Source organism: Ciconia boyciana, chromosome 10, assembly GCF_034638445.1.
Source record: "Ciconia boyciana chromosome 10, ASM3463844v1, whole genome shotgun sequence".
Lineage (NCBI taxonomy): Eukaryota > Metazoa > Chordata > Aves > Ciconiiformes > Ciconiidae > Ciconia > Ciconia boyciana.
This window is the reverse complement of record NC_132943.1, coordinates 24,496,366-24,518,713: the sequence shown is the minus strand read 5'-3', so window position 1 is coordinate 24,518,713 and position 22,348 is coordinate 24,496,366. Positions and strand designations below refer to the sequence as shown.

At 42.8% G+C, this 22,348-nt stretch overlaps 1 protein-coding gene across 2 annotated transcripts in view; it reads right to left on the bottom strand.

Moving 5' to 3' along the window:
* Positions 1-22,348, bottom strand: part of MAP3K20 (mitogen-activated protein kinase kinase kinase 20) — a 96,702-nt gene that overhangs the window by 12,340 nt on the left and 62,014 nt on the right. The window contains exons 12-16 of one of the 2 annotated variants that reach the window (XM_072875370.1): positions 11,710-11,754; positions 10,740-10,770; positions 10,480-10,619; positions 9,224-9,286; positions 8,112-8,204 (exon numbers count right to left, since the gene is read on the bottom strand). In XM_072875370.1, the coding sequence (XP_072731471.1) occupies positions 8,112-8,204; positions 9,224-9,286; positions 10,480-10,619; positions 10,740-10,770; positions 11,710-11,754 (372 nt within the window). Of the gene's footprint in view, positions 1-8,111; positions 8,205-9,223; positions 9,287-10,479; positions 10,620-10,739; positions 10,771-11,709; positions 11,755-15,706; positions 18,881-22,348 lie in introns of those variants that run through there. The other variant, XM_072875371.1, reaches the window with a different exon arrangement.

Below are 22,348 nucleotides of genomic sequence, written 5' to 3'. Positions count from 1 at the left end.
TTATTTAGCAATGAATAGGAGAGAGATGCTCAGCCACTTAAGCAAAAATTTGGCTAGAATAACCAAGTATATGTATTTCAATTCTTTGATAAATTGGAGCCATAAGATTTCTTGGATCGAGACTACATTTAGTGCCAGACATATGTGGGAAAATAATTTGGAAATAGCTTGTTCAAAATGCCTGGTTGATAAATATACTTACACAAGTCCTTCAAAGAGATTTCCCTGGACATGTTGTAATTCAAGCATTAAAATACCTCCCAATATTTACCTGCTCGATTTTGATTTAAATAATGAATTTCAGCTTTTTGTTTTAAAAAAAAATCTAGTTTCAGAACCGAGAGGCACAACCAGCAAAACTTTGTGTGAAAAACATTTCCGAATAACACTTTGACAAAGCCAATAAATCAGCAGCCTCTGCAAATGATTGTAGAAAAGAAAAGCAAATCACACATGTATTTTGAGCCACTTCTCCTCAGCTTCGAAACAGAAAACAAGAACACTTTGAAAATTAAGTCTCCAGCTTACTGTGGTGACAATACTCCTTTAACCCCATATGCGCTAACGCCTGCAACAAAAACCGAAAGGGAAATGAAAAAGATCCAGGCATAGGCTTTAAACAACAAACATGTCTCCTGCATCAACAGCTTAAAACTCTTGCTGGGGAGACACCTCATTTTTCAAGGAGGCCCAAATCCAGGATTCATTTTAAAATCAGTGGTTGCAATAAACTTGTTTTTTTTTTAAGATCAGAGAAAAAATGGAAATGGCATGGTAGCAGGCAACAGGATATTAGAAGAAAAGTAAGATGTAATGCGAGATAAAACAAATACGAAAAAAAATGTTGGTCATGCTGGTGCTAAAAGTAGTTGCATGTTGATGATTTAGGTCCCCAGAAGCTCCTTTACATTCTTAGCTATTATCTATCTCAGCTGCTGAAACCTGCTGTTTTAAAGGCATTAGAGTTGAACATCTAGTGACAGCACTTGGGTTATTTATCATTATGTATCACCCTGCTACACTATATTTTATTATTCTGGATTTAAAGGAAGATAACACAATTATGGTTAATTTGCTTCTCTTCTTTATATATATAGTGTCATGACCCACCACGGCTTTGTCCCATGAGATATTTTTAACCAAAAAGAAATCCACAAGAAACTCTCCCTAAAAATTCCATTAATAACCTCTTGTAGCGTGTATAGGTTGCAGGGTCTGGAACTAAGAATGTTTTAATCTCTTCAGCAAAACAATGTCTCATAATGATGTACAGGACTATTGCTGCACTGATGAAGAATCATACATAATTCAGCACCTTTCACTTGGCACCACTGTGATATCCTCATTAGCAGTGGCTCACAGTGGCTGTCAGATGGTGTCCATGCGAATGCAGGCATTATATTGTCTTTGAGATGTGCAGCTGCTTCCATGACACTGCCAGTATATAAAAACATGACGCCAGTTTGTTTTATTTAGTGCTAAACCTTCCAGTTTGTAAAAACAAGGCTGACACAGAGCCTGACATGAGGCAGTGAAAATAATTAGCTCTCATTTTCTCAGCCTCCTATTTCCTTCTCCCCGCTGTGTTCTCTTTCCACTAAACCACCACATGTCAGTCGAAATGGGAGGCAATTAGTGGGCTCATTTCAGTCCCCACAACTGTGCTGAAAAGAAAGTATTTATGATGGCACAATGAACAGCTGAAAGATTAAATAACATTTGCCTTTTGAAAAGAAAATGACTTCTAGCTAAATGGGCAATTTTTGATTATTCTCAAACAAGCTTAGAGTAGTTGGTTTTTAAAATACAAGAAAGGAAAATGAGTCATTTTTAGGTGAAAGAATCAAATAAAACTTGACACAGTAATGCAAATAACTGATGTTTTATTGCAAAATATGTAAATGTGTTATACCCTTAACAATGGCTGGTGTCTCAGGTCAGGGCAGGCTGTTGCCAGCCAGGCTCCAGCGAGAGAAGGTGGCTCCACCGCCGGTTTTGTTTCAGCTGTGCAGGCAGAAAAAAACAGGGGCGGAGGGGAGGCCTTCTGAGAGAGATGGTCTTAAAACGTACAGAAACAAAAGCAAGTGAAAGATATATTTATGTTATCAGTTGCCTGAGTGCCTCCTCCGAAAGCTGGAGCCCTTACTCCTCCACAAGGCAACAGGCACTGGCTGGCTGGAGCTTCGCCTGGAGAAGCACGAGACCTTTTTAACACCTACGCAGACCACCTGGCGGTACCAAAAATATCTGTCCCCTGACGGTGCCTTTCTTTAACATCCAGCGCTGTGGAGCTGTGTGCCGCCATGGCGGGGAACATAATGGTAAATAGCAGTGCCACTACATGCTGGGGGCTGGTGCCCCAAGAAGAGTGGGCTGCGGCAGCCGAGATGGAGAGCTCTGTGATAACAGCGGTCCTGAGCCTTGCTGTAGCATTTACCAAAAGCTGCCCTTGCCATGTGATCAGAAGCAAACAGGGATTACTGCGGTCACAGGCATCATCATCCACACCAGCAGCCTGCTTGTGACAGCGGGATTGTAAGGTGGAAGCACGAAAAACACGAGTCCCTTCCCTGAGGGCTGCGCAGGTGCCCTCCCGTGCTGTCTGAGCCAGCCCTGTCCTCCAGTGGCATTTCCCATGGACCGCTCCTGGGAACAACGCGATGGAGCCGTGCAGGCACCACGTCCCCACCGACAATGGGGCGGTGTGCGGAGGCTACAGCTCACACACAGGGGCTTGCAGCCCTGCGGGACGTCAGCCACGGGGACAAGGGTGCGCAGGAGCTCGGGAAAGGCATGGTCGGGCCACTGGACGTGTCCTGCACATGCCGGGGACAGAGGCTCCTCTTCCAGGCTTTTGTCTGGAGAGGACATGTGCCAAGCCTACAGACCACTGGGAACCTGTCTGTGCTTCTGCAGACGTATCCGTGACCAAGGCTGTACATGTGAGAGACAACGTATGGAAGGCAACGACGTAATTCGGAGTGGCCAAGGTATAAAAATAAAGCTTGAGATTAAAAAGTCTAGAAAGTCAAGTGAGCAAATTACCTAGCTGAAAAGCCTATGTGCCTCTTCAGGATTATGGGATAATTTCTAATGGGAATCCCTGCCTCAGCATTGCCTACACAAGGATTTTAAAAGGTATTGGCTTGAGTTTGACCTCAGTTAGACATGGATGCTACAGCTGGAGCAATCCCAGTGGAGGTGATGGAGTTATACCAGCTCCACTGCATGTAAAAACAATACGTGGTCCAGAAAAGCCTCTTCGAAAGAAAATACAAGGAGCTCAGATAACCTGCACTACACTTCTAAGACCCTACCACTGGTCCACCTCCTCGGCGGACTACATTAACCAGTTCTTAATGGTGCTGGTTATATTTAAATGTGGCTGTGGTTTTATTTTACAGCTTAGGTAATTTTTTTTTTCCTTCACAAAGTATTTACCCCTTTACTGACTACTTATTAGAATAGGAGCAAATCTATGAAAATGGCACACAGACACAGCTATTCTGATTCTTGCATTAACTATGAGCCTTTAGTAGTGAAAGCATTGTGATTTGAGATGTAATTAAAGAGAGAGGCTTTAGAAGATGAGGTTTTGACATAAGGTTAAATACCCCACGTTCGAAAGTCAAGGTACTTGCACATGTCTTGCAAAGGAAGGGTCAGATAAAACCAATTCCTCTGCCAGCTTTACTTACTGAAGTGGCTTAAAATACCTACAGAGCATGGGGAATATGTACGACTGAAAAACTACAAACCTGGAAGTCTACATTTTAGACCTCGGCTCTTGCTTTATTTTTTGCCACATTTGTAATGTGAGGAGTACCTTACACGGCGAATTAAACTGGTGATTTATATCATGTCTGTCTGAACTAGGGATTATTTTTAAGAAAATAAAGAAAGGTTTTATGAGTGTTGATGTACTGGGAGGGTGGAGAGGAAGAAGCAGCAGAAACAGTCTCAAGCACTTGTGAAACTGCATTCCAGTTACAACAACTATTTCAGTACTGTTTTGTCTGGTACTGCCTGTATTTTGCCAGCCTGGGTTTCTCCACATGAAAAGTTGGTCACAATGTCTCTCTACAGTAGCCTTAATATTATATTCACTTTTGCACTACACATTTAAATAATAGCATTAAAATATATCCCAATTTGGATATTCAAGGCTAGAAAATAGTTCATACAGTTAGCAGATGGTTTTGAAGAGGCTCTGCTCCTTACCTTGTCAAATGGAGGGAGAGGTAACTGGGGAAAAATAAGGCAAAATGGTGAGCCAACTTCAAGGCTTTGTGTTTGGATATAGGTCAGATTGTGCCACACTCGGTAAAAAATGAAAACATTCAAAGGCATGGTGAAATCTGCCCTTTTGAGGACCAAAACTAAAAAATGCATCAACAGGAGACAAAAAATTGTGAACTGTCCTTCTTAAGGGGTTGGGTGATTCATCACTGTGGAGCTGACACAGCTCAGACACCTTTCCCTGATTGGGAAATTTTAATGAGCCACCTAGGATGAGAAAGCCATTGAAAATTCCCTCTGCAGTTCTGCGAATCAGCTCAAGCCACAATTGCCAGGGTTTGTATTTTTACCCTCTTTGGTATCTTGGAGTTAATTGGTGTTCTCCCCCTCCCCTTTTTTTTTTTAATTTGTGGAAAAAATTCATATAAAATGTCTAAATCTATCACCTTTCAGCTCAGTGGGAATTGTGTACAGAAAGGTCATTAAAAGGAAGTGAATGGAAGTAACCACATAACTCGAACTACAAGAGTTGGAAAAGAAACCTCTAAAAACCAGGTTAGCTTTGCAGCGCTCACTCCTGATGCATTCGGAGAGCACAAAGGTCAACTGAGCTTTCATCACCTCCAAAGATGCAGCTAAAAAGGGAAGGAAACTGTAATGAAATGACTGCATCTGTCAGCTGGTGGAAACCAACATAATCCCACTAGAAGATGCAGTTTAAATTAGATAACAAATCTGAGGCTGGTAAAGTTGCATACTGGGAAGTCAGTGTTTCATTCAGTGTGCGGACAAGGCTGAACACTCAAATGCCATCCTGAAGTATATTCATCGGGATCCTTGCTAAAAGGCACTGCCATTCCTAAGGCCCTCAAGTTTCTGCCTGCTTACGGAGAAGGTGCACTGGCTGTGCTGACAGGGCTTGGTGCAGTGCCAGGGAGAGGACACCTGTGCCCCGAGGAGCCATCCTCACACCTGAGACCGTGCTGTGCTCCAACCAGCCAAAGGCACCTGAATTAACCTGCACCCCTCAAATGGTTTCTGGGTCCTGGACCAGCTCATCTTGCACTTTTATGCCCTGTGTCACTGCGGTATGTCACGCTGCATGCCGAGGCTGTGCCCACACCAGAGCTTGAGTTTGGATCAGGAGCATGCTTTTGTCCCACGTGTGTCTGTCCTGTCCCGTGCTTTGGCGGAGCCACCTCCGAGCGCATGGACGGGCTTGCTTCCAGGTGCAACTACACCAGAACATGCACTACAATAACTAATGGCAACTCAGCCCAGGAGACCAGCGCAGAGCCAGCCTGGGGTAAAACTTCCCAGCGTGACCTGTTCCCGTGTACAGAGCCCTTCCTGCTGCACTGCACCCGCTCCCAGCTGAGCCTAATAACCTCCCTTGATGTACACAGGTCTAGCAGTCTACACATCACCCGGGGAACACACGTTCTCAACTCGTAACCCAGATTTGAGCTTATTGCCTCTTTCTCCTCATGGCTAAAACAGGAGAAATGCCTCTTAGCTATGCAGCCGATTATAGGGACTGATTAGTGTAAAGTTCCTTTGAGAAATGTATTTTTAAACTGATGTAGGCCGGCTTTTTAGCTATACAGATGGTGGAAGATACGATCCCAAGTGCTTCTGCTGACCCAGTTTTACAGGAACAGGCACCACTCTTTTACAAAAATGAGACAGTAAAAGAAGTTTAAACCCTTCGATCCTGGTTTACCCAGTATCTCCAATTCATTTTGGAACAAATCTGGATGGCAGCAGCAGTTGGCTTAAAGCAGCCTCTAGGGGAGCTAGAAGATTGTATCCAGGGATTTTCAAAGAAGCAAGCTAGCCAAATTTTCTGTATTGTATGCACCACACCAGTCTTTGTCAGTGTTATGTTTAATGCAAATTACCTTGCTCACGTTGGCCCTAGCATTCTGCCCGAAAGCTCAGTTGATCTACTCCTTCCAGTCCACTTTTTAAAAGTGGCTTAGCTGCAACATCTGTAAAGGCAGGTGTGAGTTAATAAGCAGATCTCGGACAGGGGTTTCCAGCCCAGACAAACTCAGGTGACAAACTGCACATTCCCTGGAACGGCATCAGGGACACGGGTGCTGCGGCGGGGCAGATGCCAGGGCAGGCACGCCTGGCATGCACCCACGGCTGCAGAGGGAATGGCTTCCTTAGGAAGGGGCCTGACAGCACACAGAGCAGAGAGGACCAATTGGGACGTCACAGAGAAGGCAGGACCAAAAAACAGGGTTCTCAGTTGGCACGTCAGAAACCTGCAAAGGTTTTGCCAGCACCACGCAGGCCCGTTGAACTAGCCCCGTCCTCTCGTAACAATTCAGCTTCTGTCCCGTAGACTTTGGCACACTGTCTCATTTGCAAATTTTGCCGTCACGGCTAAAATACCTACTTGTCCTCAAACTTAGTAGGCATTAGTGCAGCCTGAATTTCTCTCCAACACTCAGAGGTCTATTCACTCCTTCTCTTGCTCTTTCCTGGGGGAGGGTGCCCACCTCCCTGCACTACAGCTCACAACCCATATTGGAAATGGAAGGGAGATAGGAGCTACTTCATGGCCTTTTAGTTCCCTGTAGAGTTGCACATGGGAGAGAAAGATGCACACCTACAAAAAAGCAGCTGTACAGCATCATCAGCTACATGCATTCAGGAACACTGAGGTAGTCTAAGTAATTCACATAGAAGATTTTCACAGGAAAAAAAGGTGCTTAGGATAAAAGAAACAAACAAAAAAAGGACATCTCCAGACAAAAAGCAAAAAGCTTTTTCAAATTGATGAAATGATTTCAGTACGAGTCCAAGTTCCTACTAAGTACAAACCTAAATGCTTTCTCTGCAAGCACCACCAAGTACAGAAATCAAGAGACTTCTGCAAACAATATGCCCTGAAAGCAAAGCAGCCAGATAACACAAGATGAAAGTCAGCCACCCACAAGTTTAGGGTGGACACACAATGCAGATTTGTCAAATACAAAAGGAAACAAATCCTGCTGTCACAACCCCTGACTCCTAACTCAGAAATGCTTTGCACACCATTTCCACATAGATGATTAATTCTAAAACCCTTGAACTTAGAGTCCATGGCAGGCTGGATAAAGAAAACAAAAAGCATGGGACAAACCTCACTCTCGAGAAAAGACAACGTGGTGGAAATGCTTTGCTGGAACATCTGGAGTCGTCAACGCTCCTGTTACACAGGGCGTAACGAGAAATCCTTGAATCAGCTCGGCTTGGAGCTGAGGTTTGATTAGGATGTGGCGTGCTGGTAATTGCCTTTCACCAGCCGCTGCACAGTAGTTTTGCCATCTGCGATGTGCTGCACCTACCCCTCCCCTCCTTCCCCAGTACCCTGAGTGAACAGTCGCCACCAGGACCAGTCCCATCCTCCACAGCCAGCAGCCGTGCATACCACGTATCTTCCAAACTCCTCTTGGTTGCATAAAAAGACACCACCTTTCTCCCGAGACAAAAGTAATAGTCTGTCCACTAACATCAGGTGTACGGCACTGCTCAGCTGTGAATGGGTTTTTTCGCATAAATGGATTGTTATTTCACACCCATTGGGATAAAAGGAACAAAGCGAAAGCCCGAATTACAGAAATTACAGGTTAAAAAATTGTTCAGAGGAAACAAAAGCTTTCAGCTAAAGCTTTCTGTGCCACTCTTTTCTTCCTTGCCTGCTCTGGGGTGCAGTTCCCCATCACCGATGAAGCCCCATTTGCCACCTTGACATTTGGTCCACACTTTCCAAAACAAGAGGATTCTCACAGCAAATTATCTTTTTGTGTCCAAAAGATACTGGACCCTCCGGGTAGTGACTGTTAACCAAACCAACCGATCTAGTGCTCCCAACTTACCTTTGGACCATTTCCTGGCTTCAAGTGATAACCAAAAACAAGTTCAAGATTCACTACTTTCTCTATGTTTTCTTTGGCTCCGCCTGCAGAATCCTGCCAAAAAAAAGGCAAGGTGAGACTTCACATCTACCACAAACCCCTGGGAGACAGGAGCAAGGCCTTTGGTGGCAGAAAGGAATTGCCTTTCAGATGCTACAAGTCTGGCAGGCTGCAGGAAGGAGCCATCACTCTGCCCCCATCACGCCGCTCCAAGAGCGGCCAGGGCTTCTGCATGGGTTTACGGCGCACAGTGGATGGCACCTGGGAGATGTTGCCCGATTTCTGCTCCTGGCCAAGCTGCTCTGGTGCGGCACGGTGCTGCTGCGAGCATCGTGGCAGCCATTGCCATTGGAATTGCAGCCGGCACGGCACAGCACGGCGGCAAAGCCCCAACTTTAGTTTTCCCCTCCGGGCAACAGAGTTTTGCTGTATGTAAATTCACTTTAAGTGGATTTCACTCTATAGCTGTGCTATAAATCATGACTAAAAAAGCTACTTCAGGCTTTGGGGTCTAGAATTGCTTGATTAGCTCACTGTATTAAATTAGGCAAATATCTGCTCTGGCAACCCCGAGGTTCCCAAACGCTCTCTCCCTTTTGCATGGCTCTTGTTACTGATATCAGAAAACCACCAGGTTAACACAAGGGTGACCAGGCATTATAAATCATCCTTCTCTCCTGTAACATTAACAAACTGAGGAATGATGGGCTCATTCTGGGCCAGGGGTCTGCCGTTCTTTGGTGGTGAGCAGTTGGTGGCACCAGTTTGGAGGAATGGCTCTTAAGACTAATTTCTGATTAATGACAGCAAAGGAATTGCAACCAGTAGTCTTCTAATTTAATACTAACCGGTTCCATGATAAAATCTTAGAGCCTCCTTGAAAACAACTTTTATTATCCTATTACTTGTTCTGATGTGACCCGCCTCTGCTGTTCACCCTCCACATTCGTCACAACCCTCTGCAGGAACTGCTGCTTCGCCCTCCCGCGAACGGTAGGAAAGTTGAGTCATGAGAACAGTAAAATATTCATACCAACACGAGAAGCACTTCTTACATAAACAACAAGACTTGCCTTAATTAATGGTGGAAAATGAAACAGATTTAGGTAGTCATGGGTTAACTTCTCAATAGCAGTCTAGAAAAAAAAAATCAACAAAATCAGATGAGAGTTATTCAGGATCTCATGCTGCAAATACCAGCATGAAAAACAGCGCAACTCCATGTGCACTGAGTTTTCCATTGTGAATACATTAGGGCATGTGAGAAGAGTTTAAAATACAGCCCTGTTCTGGAAACTGTCGTGGTAGATGGGCCCCATTTCGCATTCAGACTCAGATCTGCTTAATCAGAGAAAGAGATGTTGGGGGGGTTGTTTTGGTTGTTTTTATTTATGCTCAATCAACCCAGGAAGCTGAAATCTTTCATTTTGGGCATTATTGACTTTATTAAGTTTCAATAATTTTCCCTGTAGGAAGCGTAAATTAAATATATCAGTAATGGTGTGTGGCGTGGAAAAGATGGCTGATGAGCAAAAAAGGAATAAATCTGTTTGACTTATGAAGCTAAATTTGCAGGACTAGCAATTAGGATACAAGTATCTCTTTACTAGTAAATTGTGGTATAAAGTCATTGAGACCCAACAGAATTAGAGATGCTGCTTTTAGAGAAATCCTTTTCCAAAGCTGACTGCCAGGAATCTGAACTCTCTCCTGTGGCTACAGTATTAATACTATTACTGCTGTCGTGATCATGTTTTCCAGACCATTATTTTCTTAACTCATTACAAACATTAGATATTTAAAATACCGTGAAACAAAGCTTTAAGAGCAAAGCTACCTGGCCGTCAACCAGCTTTAAAGTTGTCTAACGGAGTTTTGTTAGTCAAGGTATGTTTTAAGCTACAGACGAGATGTGAAAGTTGAGAAGTTCAGAGATTTCAGTTCAAATAACTGTTTTCATATCTGCTGCTCCCTCAGCTGAAGAGAAATCTTTGGGGAGAACTCTCTCTGAAGACATCCAAAGCTTTCTGCCAGGAGAATGGCCCTCCTGGACGAACCTTTAGCGGTACCGACAGTCCAGCCCACAAGAAAACCAAGAACTGCAGAGTAATATAAAGACCACAGCACATTTTCATGCCTCATAAAATGCTCAGGTTGCTTTGGGTTCTAGATTCATATGAACCTGTAACTCTGGGGGGTTTTATACCAAATATGTTCTCTATTTAGTTTTATAACTTTTTTTGTTGTTAATACTACTGAAAACCCATAGAATCCTTCTTAATATTCACACTATAACCTATTGCAACATTCAACCTATGCTGTTAAATACCTTTAAATGGATGATGTGTCCTCTGGAAACAATTCCCATGTCCTTTAAATCCTCTTCTTCTAGAAGAAGCAATCGTTTCCCAGTGATATGATGTTCCTTAAACAAGCTAGCATATACACTCATTTCACCAGAAGCATCGCCTTAAGATAAGAGAGGTTATTCAGAAATCCATAGGGTGCTTTACTGGAGGGAGAAAAAGATGAGCAAATGTATATATATTCATAAATGTGAATATGAAGGTACATATGAATAGCTTTTACCTTTTCTAGTAAGTTGTTGCATCCAGAAAAACTGCAAAAAAGAGGAATCAGTCTTGAAGTTCACATCAAAATTTTATATTACAGTTATTTGGAGTTCACAAGTAATCATTCTTTTTTAAAACAAAGTTTAAAAATATTTCTAACGTTGGGTTAAAGGACTTAAGATTCACCAACGCACGTGATTACTTTTATTTAGCTCTTTAAAACTGCCTTCTATTTTGCAGCCACCCTCCTCAGTTTATCGTTATGAGGAACAACAGAAATGACCAAAGCAGAAGATTAGCGATCTGTCACATGCTAAAAGGGCTGAAGTTAAGGAGCCAGGGCTATTATGGCTTTTGCCCTGGCTTTCCAGACAGTCCTTCAGTAAACGCTAGCTAAACAACCCCATGATGCACACCACACAAGGAGGGTGCTAGATGGGACATTAAAATCACCATGACACATCATTATGCTCGAGATAAATCATTGATGTTTCTTGTTTAGCCTTTTAACGGAATAAAAAGGTAAAAAAGACTAATGCCATTATTTTATATGAAAGAGAGATTCCACACCCCTTAAAAAACCCTTAACTTTCTTTCAGTTAATTGCCATCCTGGTGGCACACAGTGGGATAAAACCTTCGAACCCCTTTCGTCCTGTCCAGGACAGGTCTTGCTTAGACATGTCTTGGGGCACTTCCACATTCCTTAAATGATCACTCGGGAATGCCCTCCTGGCTGCTGACAGCTCCCAGCACAAACTATTTTCTGGACATTGGAAAACATGGCTGTCTTACGAAGGTCACTCGAGTCCTTAATTTACTCATGGTCATTTTATAGCCTTTCTGGGACACAAGTTTCACCAAACAAACAGCAGTAAAATCTCACCTAGATGTTCTGATCCGGCTTTCCCTCCCTCCATACCCACTGTAATTTTTTTAAAGAGCTCCAGCAGCACAACGCTGGCCACATTAACACAAAATACTCACCACATCTTCTTCGGTCCATGCACAAATATCAAAGGAGGGCAGCAACTGCGTGAGAGATACAAATTGAAAAGAAAACCATCTGACCATTTTTCACCCCTCCACACAAATTTTACGCTGGTGGCTGATTTCATTTGGTTCCTTTTCCCCTGCAAAGGGCAGGACTTTAGGCTGCGACTCTCATACTGACATACTAAACCCTTGGATTCACACTAACCACGGGCTGGCTCCAACAGCACGGTGGCAGGGCTAAATCGATCCCATCACTTTATGTAGATAAAATTATCAGCAGATCTCCAATAGAAACAATTTAGGAAGCAAAAGGAAACTGTCCGATGGCCAGGGACTCTCTAGCTGCCTCTCCTCCCGGCTTTGATGCTATGGGAAGGCTTTTGCTATGTCTTTGGTACCACCCAATTTCTGCAATGGAAATAACGCTGTGATTACGACTCTCTCCCAAATGATGGGTATTTTCTGCAAAAGGAAGGAAAACTGTCACTAGACAGCAGCGAAAGCAGAATTTGGAGTCCGGCCGCTGTGGCTAGTCTTCCTGTACAGGCAAGTCTCCTTTGGTTTCTGCCAACGCTCTGTAACCGCTCCCCTGAGGCTGGGGGAGTGCGGCACTTCCCAGCCTCCTCCAGTGCTGCAGCCCACGCCGGGCACACTTTGTTGTACGCAAGATGGTGTTAGCTCTTGAAGCACAAGGAAACCACGGAGAATGCACAGGAGAATGCCTGCGTTAAGTGAAATTCTGGGATGATTTGAAAACTGGCACAGGAGAACATGTCACTGTAATACTGACTGCCATTTTACTTTATTCAAGCATATGGTATCCCAAACTTCACCTTCTTGGCATTTTTATCTGGCTAAAGGGTTAACATTAATTGGTATGTACGTATTTGGACTGTCAGTGTCTCCCAAAGACTCAATACCATGACGTAGTCACAAACTTATTCGATGTACATAACATTGACTTACGAGAGCCTCAGCCCGGTTACCCACCAGCCCCCGAGGCTTTGTTACCTCCTTCAGAGCGCCCTGCCACCCACGAGCTCTCCAGCCCCCATCCACAGGCCAAGCATGCCCCGGCAGGCACTCACACCCCTGCCTGCCTCCAGCCGAACACTGAGCCCCAGGGCAGAGTTGCCCATTACGTGCCTCAGCACTTCCCTGGTTCTCCAGGCACGAGACCAGGCTCTAGTATAATCCACCCACAGCTTTCAGCCATCGCTGTGAAACACCCTCTGCAGCATCCACATGAAACTCCCATTGAAGGACTTGTGACTGCCCAACACCCCTTGACTTCTGCCTCCCTATCTATGACTTTTTGCTGCCCACCCCACTTTGAGGACTCTTCAGATCCTCTTCCTCCTCCTCCACCAATGTCTCGGCCAAACCTTGCTGGGCACAAACCATCCAAGAGACCAGATGAAGCCACCTCAGTGAGGAGGACCTAGTGGACCCTCAAACCCATCCCATTGCCCACTGCTTCCCCAAAGGGGACAGAGCCAGAGGCATCAGGGTGAAGTGGCAGAAGGGAAGACGTGTCTGCCAGAGAAAGAGACTTTCCTGACTTTTTCTCTCTACTACTCCATACTTCCAATCTTCTCAACCTACCTGCTGTTAGTCAGGCATTCCCTATGCTAACAGCTACCCGCAGCCTGGGCAGGACGCTGTGGGGCAAAAGTAGTGCTGGGGGCAAGACTGAGCACAAGGGAGGGCAAGCGGCAATCGGAAACATCCTTAGGAAGGCCGTGGGTCGTGCCTTTTGTAGGTACTTATAGTCAAACTGGCTGGTGCTGCGGGAGGAGCCTGGTACAATAATTTGTACAACTGAATCATTTACTGCAGAAGTCCAATATTGCATTTTTAGTTGCACAATGGATTTTTTCAGCTTTTCCCATGTTTAAATATAACCAGTGGCAGAATATGTTCTGTATTATTTCAATTAAAAAAAAAAAAGATGGGAGAATAAAGGAGAAATGTCACAGTGAGGGATACAAAAAGTGACTTAAACCAGCAGACAATAAGGAACCTCTTGAAACACCAGCATTTTACACAGGGACACAGATGCATAAAATTTACTGTCAAAATGTTTATTGCAAAATAGAAGTTTGGAACAAAGAGAAGCAAAGGAAAAAGTTCACATCAAAAGAAAAGTTTATGACACCAATTGAGGAAATTGAATACATTGCATGATTTCTTTTTGTTTGTTTGCTTTGGTTTTACACTGGAAAAATCAAATCCACAGTGTGAATAAAACAAGACATCATATGTCAAGTGCAATAAAGAAAATAACTGACGCTGCAAGGTTTTACCACACAGAAGTGTAACACCGTATGTTCCACACAAATGATATATTCAGTTTACAGCACAAGAGTTTTGGCACAGGCGTTGTGCTCAGCTTTGTTTTTTTCAGAAGGGAAAATGAAGTTTTCTAACACTGTGAAAATATTGTCTATTCAAATTTCATTGGTTCACACTTGAAGTGTAAGTAGCATTGACTCCTAGTATTCAGTACAAAACTTCTTCAATAGTGCAAAAGCAAGAAATGCAGTGGACTATATCTGACTTTAAAAGGCATATGAATATTTAGCACACAATATAAAATGTTTAAAGAAGGTTGTTGGTTCTACAGTTTTAAAATTAAATCTTCACACATCAGAAATCTCTGTGCAGATTTTACAGTGTACACTAAGTCGAAGCCTGGGGGAAAAGGGAAAGGTCTCTCCTCCAGATTCCTACCAGTGCATTTTAAGGGCTGTGAAAATTACTAAATGAACTTATTTTTCTACCTGAACGTTCTACCTAGGGCTGTAGTTAAAACCTCTGTCAAGTTAGAGGCCTTATTAAAAACCTGTAAAAGCTGCCTGATTACAGAAAAAGGAACTACAGTACTAAAGACACACAGTAATGCTGCTGAATACTTAACAGCTATATGCATGCACACTATGGATTTATTGCTACTGCTGACAGCAATATAAATCATTATTGCATCAGATATTTAACTCAGAATAACCACTTTCAAACCCGGAAGGAAAGGGAATCAACGTCTAACAAAACCGCTGGAACGATAAACAAGTGGCAAGTCAAGAACATGACTGTGTGACAAGGAGCTGCACCAGGCCTCACCTCCTGGAAGCCCTTCCCACCTAGCGGGGACAAGCTCCACGTCAGGCAGCACGCAACCGGCTGGGGATGCAGCACACCTACACACCGGACCTTAGGACACTTGCTACTCCAAGGAATTAGTGGTGTGGTCGTCACAAAAATGACTTGATCAAAAGTTTTCCTCCGTCAATTCCCCCTTCCATTTTTCCCCACTGCTGAAGGAAAAGAAAGGGCGTTGGGACTTGGACATCCTGCCTTGGTCCCAGCTCACCCTGTATCTTTAAGCGAGCCAAAAGCCGATCCTCACCATTCTTCTCTCAGGCCATTTACGCATCTAAGTCAATGTTGGCAGTACAACAGCCTGGTAAAAATGAGACGTTCAGGCCTGGTTCTTACCTTTCCCCTCTGTCAAATGCAGCAATATTGTTTTACTGCAGATAACTCCAGGGCTTTATAGAAGGTAGCGAACACTGGGATCCCAAAAGGACTGGTGGGGACGAGCGAGCTGAGAGGTGTATGAGGCATGGGAAGACTTTTGGTGGCTTTGCTCGCAGCCCAGAGCAGCCAGAGGAACACCTTTTGGGTTTGGTTAATGCCTTCAGAAGCCGACACACTATGTGGCTGTGGACTGTTGTGGACATCTATACACCCTAGTGATGATACAGGTAGAAGACAGACTAGCTTGCACTGCAGAGCAAAATCAGGTGTGGAAGATGAAATACTCTGACCTCCTCCAGCCAACATACCTGCCCACCAGAGCCACTTTCAAAACCTTTATCTAGTGAGAAGCATATCAGAGGCAGAAACAACACAGCTTGATTCTCACATATGATTTTTGGCTTGTAAACTGGAGAGATCTGATATGAAAGTCATCACAGGAAAGTAAAAATACAATCAATACCATTATTTTTTTAATAAGCATAGCCAATATCCTAAGTATAACACTATCTCAAAGGAACTGCATCAGAAGAGTTTGTCATATGTTATCACGTTCTCTACAATTCAGAAACCACCTTTGCTACTTTGAACACACAGGTAAGGTTTACAACAGTTTAAATTTTTCCTTAATATAGCTTAATTTGCTTTGACAAATAATGTATGGGGAAAGAAAGGGGAAGGGGGAAAAAATCCATCTTTGTTTCATTAAAAAATACTGGAACTAAGTAGACAGCGGAAATTCCTATGAGCATGCTACCAAATTCTGATGATATTTTGCTGAAATAAGTTAGACACCTGGGTAAAGCACAAAACCTTGAAGACAGACTTAAATCTTGTGATTTTGCAACTATGAAACCCCGTGTCATACTACTTAAGGACTATTTTTACTTATGTAAAGATTAAGGAGTGGATTTACAAATTCACTTAAAAGCCATGCAAATATAAATGTGCATGAAGTGCTCTGAGATTGTCAGATGCTGAAAAAGCGCAAAACATCAATGCTAGGGACAGATTTTTTGGTTTTTTTGAGTACTAAATGTACTGAACTGAATTTCATTTTCAGTTAAAGCTGTACAACCCTACACTGCTTATGTGGTAAAGTAATTTATGCACAATGACACACATCCTAAGATCTAAAGTGCACATATTAGATTACACAAATCCATCAAATTTTCCTGGGTGCAAAGTGGCAGTTACAAAAACAGTATCATTGCTGCAGGTGTTAGCAGACATAGACTTACAAAAATAGTACAAATCTGCATCGGAAACAGCCTATCTGCTCTTATTTCCATTTAATTATTTGCCGTTCAATGTCCCTTTTTCTCCCTAAAATCACGGTGCTTTGATGGACCTAAGAAGCCATCCCTACCTGTGCCAAAGGAACAAGTTTCTCCTTGGGATACTCCATAAACTTACTACATCATTTAAATTACAATTCTGTCATGAGAAAAGCTTCCTGATACAAGAGGATTAACTTCAAGCCAATGCATTTGCAACTGCTAGGAAGAAGGTGGTATGTGGAATGATACCCTACAGAAATTAAGCATCTTGGAGGGTCTAATCCTGTGCAGGTTGAGCAGAGTAGGCTAGCTCGAAGCGCAGCACTCGCTGCCTTGCAGGTTACCAGACCAGTGCTGATGCTTAAGGATAAAACAATTCTCTCTCACAACCCGAAGGGGTGCCCACTCGTCACTCCAGAAAAACTCCTTCAAAGAACTTTCTCTTTTGTTGAGTGAACATGTAATGATTTCAGGCCTGCTGTTATCTAATGTATCCATTTTTCTCTAAGCTATCTACAAAAACACTCACCATAATATGTAGGTTAGAGCTGTGCAACAGGCAAGCCTATAATTAAAGAAGCCACTCAAAAACAGAAGTTTTCATAAAAGAAACCCCTCCAGTAATTGAGAATGGAATTTTGATGACTTATTCCCACTACAGCTTGAACTAGACAGTAACATTTTTCTTTTGAAATGCTGCCCTTCTTCCTTGGGCAAGTATTTTACATCTTCCTTTCTAACCTGCATTTGTGTTCGCACTGGTTTCCCTCCCTCCTTCTGCATCACCACTAAAGGGGTCATCAGGAGAAACGTACTCGCTGCTCTCAACATAAGTGCCTGGCAGGCAATTATTGCAGCAGATTGTTACACACTGAGTTGTATGGTAAGTCATAACAGCAGCGGCAATACTTTAAAAGTTATCTAGCTGCAAAAAATAGGTACGCAGAGACTAGTAAATATTCCTCACATTATCGCCATCACAGAGAATTTCACATAAGCCACAGTAGTAGGGCCCAAGCTGAAATGTCATTGTGGCTTCTCCTTGTCCTTTCATAAGGGTAACACACACGGTTTAGGAAATGCAACAGAATCAAAATTTACTAACACCGCTTTTTACTCTCAGGTACAAGAGTAAGTCCATCGAAGTTAATGAGGCTTCCTGGATTTACATCAACATAACTGAAAATTAGCTTCTAGATCACAATATCTGATAACAGATGCAGAGGTCTGATTGCAGTTCGCTTTGCTAGAGTGAACTATATACACACGCACGTATACGTGAGGGGAAAAAAGAACATTTATACAAATCATCTACTAATAGGGATTATCTGGATTCTGCTGCTATTCAGTTTTTAAACTGCGTATTTAACTAACCCCTCTCTTGCCCTCAACCAAGTTTCTCTCTTCCTAGAAACGTATTTGTGACTTCCCACAATGCCGCCTTGAAAAAGGCTTTAAATTAGAAACACAGCAAACCCCTTCACTGCAACAGTAAGAAAGAATGGATTGTAGAGAATAGCAAATCTGGAAGTACAAGTATATTCATATGATTGACAATTAAAGGGGTAAGGGAAATGACAAAAAACACAAAAGAAAAATTTGAAGTACATTAATGGCATTAAAGGCATTGAAGTTTCTCCCAATGTTTTACGATCTTAAGTTTATCAAGCCATAGCTTCTGTAATCAGGCATCAAGAATTATAGATATAATCACAGTTCTTATAATAATAATAATCTCAATTAGTTTGGAAAGTTTAGTTCCAAATTTTATCAAAGCAGAAATAAGTCAGCACAATCTAAACAAAAACAACACGTCTTTCTACACACAAACATGCTCAGCCTGGAAAACGTCTCACTTTTTTTTTTTTTTCTTTTACAGGATTTAAACAGACCAAACTGACAGGATTCTTGTTCTAAAACTTTATTGTTTTGCTTTGCTAAAACCGATTTCAGGGTTAACTCTATAACTGATTTCATTCGCTGCTATCATCTGTGTCATCAAAATCATCATCATCATCATCATCGTCATCTGACCAGTCGAATTCACCGAAACCCAAAGCCATGTTGATTTTCTTTCCTTTTCTCATAGAGGTGGTTTTAGAAGAATTCTTTTTGGCTTGCATGTTTATCTGCATTCCAGAATGCAGGACAGATCCTGCTTGGTTCAGAGAGAAGATATCCCCAAAGCCCGTCATCATCAAGGCCTTCAGACTTTGGTTCATGCCAGCTACCTCCCCGTTACTTGTTGCTGTGATCTGACATGACATCTCTGCACTGTTTGACTCCTCTGTTTTAGATTCAAAGTAAGACTCCTCAGACATTCTTGCAGCAAGAGGTAAGAAAAACTATTTAAAGGAGGAAAGGACAGAGCAAAAGTGAAAGTTAGAACCAATTTAAAAATCGAGGAAAAAGACACCACCAGATTAGTTGGCAATCAACAGAAAGCACAACGATTAGTGAATCTAAACATGGAGATCAAGTAAGAATTCATTAAACCAGACAGCTTCATTCTGGCATCACTGTTTTTAAACGAAAGTGCAAAATCACTGAGTCGCATGGCAAGAACCACAGGTAGCAGAGCTTTCATGACAAAAGAAGGTTCAAACTCTTCAATCCTTTATTTCGTACAGCGTAAACCACAATGTGAGATTTCCCAGCCAGGCGGACTGGCTCCCGAGGCAATGCGGGTACAACAGAAGTCTGAGTGAGTTGCTTAATTGAACCTTTCAGGATTGAAGAATAAATCACGTTAAGATCAGAGAACCCAAACAAGCTCCCAAAGTTTGGTGCAGAAGTAGCAGCCCTCTAAATATCAGAAATAACAGCAGCAGTATTATTTGTGCAAAGACTGGTTTTGAGCGTATGCTCAATAGGAGAGGAAGGGGTCACCCTGCGACGGCCACAATCAGAAACGAGCCTCTCACCAATGCAAAGGACACGGGAACCGGCCTCCAGCCCGCACCAGCACCTTGCTTCTGGAAGCTGTCCCAGGGAGGAGCAGGCAGGGGAAGAGGGGCTGTTTGGTCAGCTTCTTCAGCTTGGTTGCCTTTTTTTGGTTTGGTTTGGTTTTTTTTGTTTTTTTGGTTTTTTTTTTTACAACCTGCCATTTGGTTGTACATCATATTAAATCTCTACTGATTTAATCTTCACCTACAGATAATGGCGTTTTCCTGACCCAGTCTGTTTGTAATAACAAATGAAACGTGCCCTCTCCAGCTAAATAATGATTAATGCCTCTTCAGAGTGGCCAGGCTAGTAACCTCTGTGACATGCTTGCCTGTTCTCCACAGGGAGTAAAAACTCAGGAGTTTCATCCCAAATTAAACTACTTACTAAAGCAACAGCAAAGGAGCTGTGTGTGAACACCTGAACTGGCCTTTCCTTCCAAAGCTGTTTGCAAACTACCTGCCCAAAATTCATGGTTTTCCACTTCTCTTTTAACCTAATCAGAAAACTGACTTGACGAGTCAACGGCAGGTGGTCACAATGGGTTACAGGGGTGAAGATGGTGATGCCCTGGTCTGTAACACAGGAGGCTTCATGGCCAGACTGCTCAAAGAGTGCCCATTTCTTGGTAAAACCACTTACATTGACAAATTGTCTATCATTAAAAAGGACAATATCTGTCTTTTGTTCCTCTTGAGTTTTCCCTACTTACACAGGCATTCTATTTGTTTTGTGGTTAACAAAAGTTAGTGATCATGGTTTAAGAAACAAAACTAAAATTAAGAAGTTGGGGAGATGGGGTGCCCTTCATGTGTCCTATGTCTAAGTGACGAAAGAACCTGCAGCTAAGCTTCTGTACACCTGTCTTTACAGGAAAAAACAATTACACCATCACCAGAGCGCTACTCGGATCAAGGACACCAAATGCTCCTCCTGATAAGGAGAAGGAATATTTTAAAAACAAGATCTAGCCACAGAAACGAGATGCCCAGCACACACGATTCAGTGCCAGGTAGTTCTTCCATGAGCTACTGGAGTTTTAGTCACTTTAGATCCATGGAAAAGCATCCCCTGACATATGGGAAGAATTCCCTATAAAAATCAACAAAGCTGCAAAACAGCTTTGCTCTAAAACACGTTTCTGGGTCAATGTTTGTGCAATGCCTGGCGGTGGGTAAGCTGCAAATGGGCCATAACTGTGGCTCATTTTGCGAGTTACAATCACCTTACTTCCTCCATATTTTGCCATCTCATTATCTGGAGAACTTAGGAGCTCTTTGCAACAGGACTTGCCTTTGGTGTCGCGTTGCATATGATAGCTATCATGAAGAGACTTTATAGATGGCTGGGATTCCCAATCTCTGTACAAGCCACTGTTCTTAAATGACCGCCTGCAGGTGCATGGCACCACAGGTGAACATCTGGATTTCATGTCTTGCTCACTGTCTTCCTCTAAAGATGAGCTTCAGCTTAGCTACATACACTCCCTTTTTAAAGTCAGGTCCTCTTTCAAAAGAAGTCTCCCATTTCACTACAGCTGTGGATGTACTTTACACCTCCAAAAGGCTCCAGATTCCCCTGTGCAAGAGGCTCTTGGAGATCTGCACAAAAGGAATTTGCAGAGATCAGACTCAAAGGTGTCTGTTGTACAAGTCACAGCAGAAACAGGGTCAAAACAAGAGCAGGGAGAAACACTACTTTCACAGAAGTGTTTCTAAAGATTGGCCTCATCCCTCTCTCATGCTGATGTGTGTAAAGCTATACTTTATTCTTTGGAGTAGGAGCAGCCTGCCACTCATAGCTACCTACCATGCAGGATGAAGCTTCTACCAACCCTAAAACACTGGAGAATCAAGTGGCAGAGACAGCTTCCCTGTTCTCCTTTCACTTGGTTTGAGTTTCTCCTCCTGCACACCACTTTAATAGTATCTGCTGGCCTCTGGTCTTTGCTGCAGAGCAAAATGAAGAAGTGACTGCAGAGCATAGAGCATGGATGACAGTACCAGCTAGGACACAACAAGCCCTAGTGTTGGTTAAGAACCAGGTATAAGCCTAGTGGGCACCCTAAGCTGTGTTATTAGCTCTGGTTGCCATATCTTTACTACTGTTTTTACAGCCAAGGTAGCTTAAAATCGACCAGTGCACCTCCCTGTTGCAATCCTCCAGTTTGATACTGCTGAGCAGACATACCCTGAACCAAGGGAGGGAGGGAGACACTTGACTCCAAGGATTACAGCTTGCAAACAGAATGCCCAGGGATATTTTGCAAATTATTTACAGCTATGAATTTAAAATATAGTTGTATTTGTAACCACTGCCTTGCAGAACTTCATTTGCTATGAAAAAAATAATCCTGCTTGAACAAGCCAATTTTTGCCAGTATGTCAATTTTTTTCCAACAAAAGGGCTTTTTTTAAAGCCGTTCCGTGTAACAGTTCACTAAAGATCTATGGAAAAAACAAACCTATATTTCTCTATTAGAAGAAATTGCATTTAAATGCAATAGGAGAGTTGGGTTAATGTTATGCAGAAAGATAGATCATGCTTAGCACAATAGGCCTTAGCACAATGCTTTATTCTTTCAGCAATGCCAGCCCTAAGTGAAAAGTAGAAGTCATAAGCAAGTACAGCATAAAAAACCCTAGGGCCTTGCTCTTGAAAAGATTTGCTCATTAAGGCTGCGTCTCATGCTGTGCTCAGGATAGATGATGGCCCACAGCTCAGTTACTGGAAGTTTGCAAGCGTTAAAGCAGGCATACAGATATCTGCTGCGAACATACAGTATCTTCACATAGGAAAACATTCATTCTTCATTATTTCATTACTGCATGTTCATAGCTGGAACATGAATGCAACTTCATTCAAAC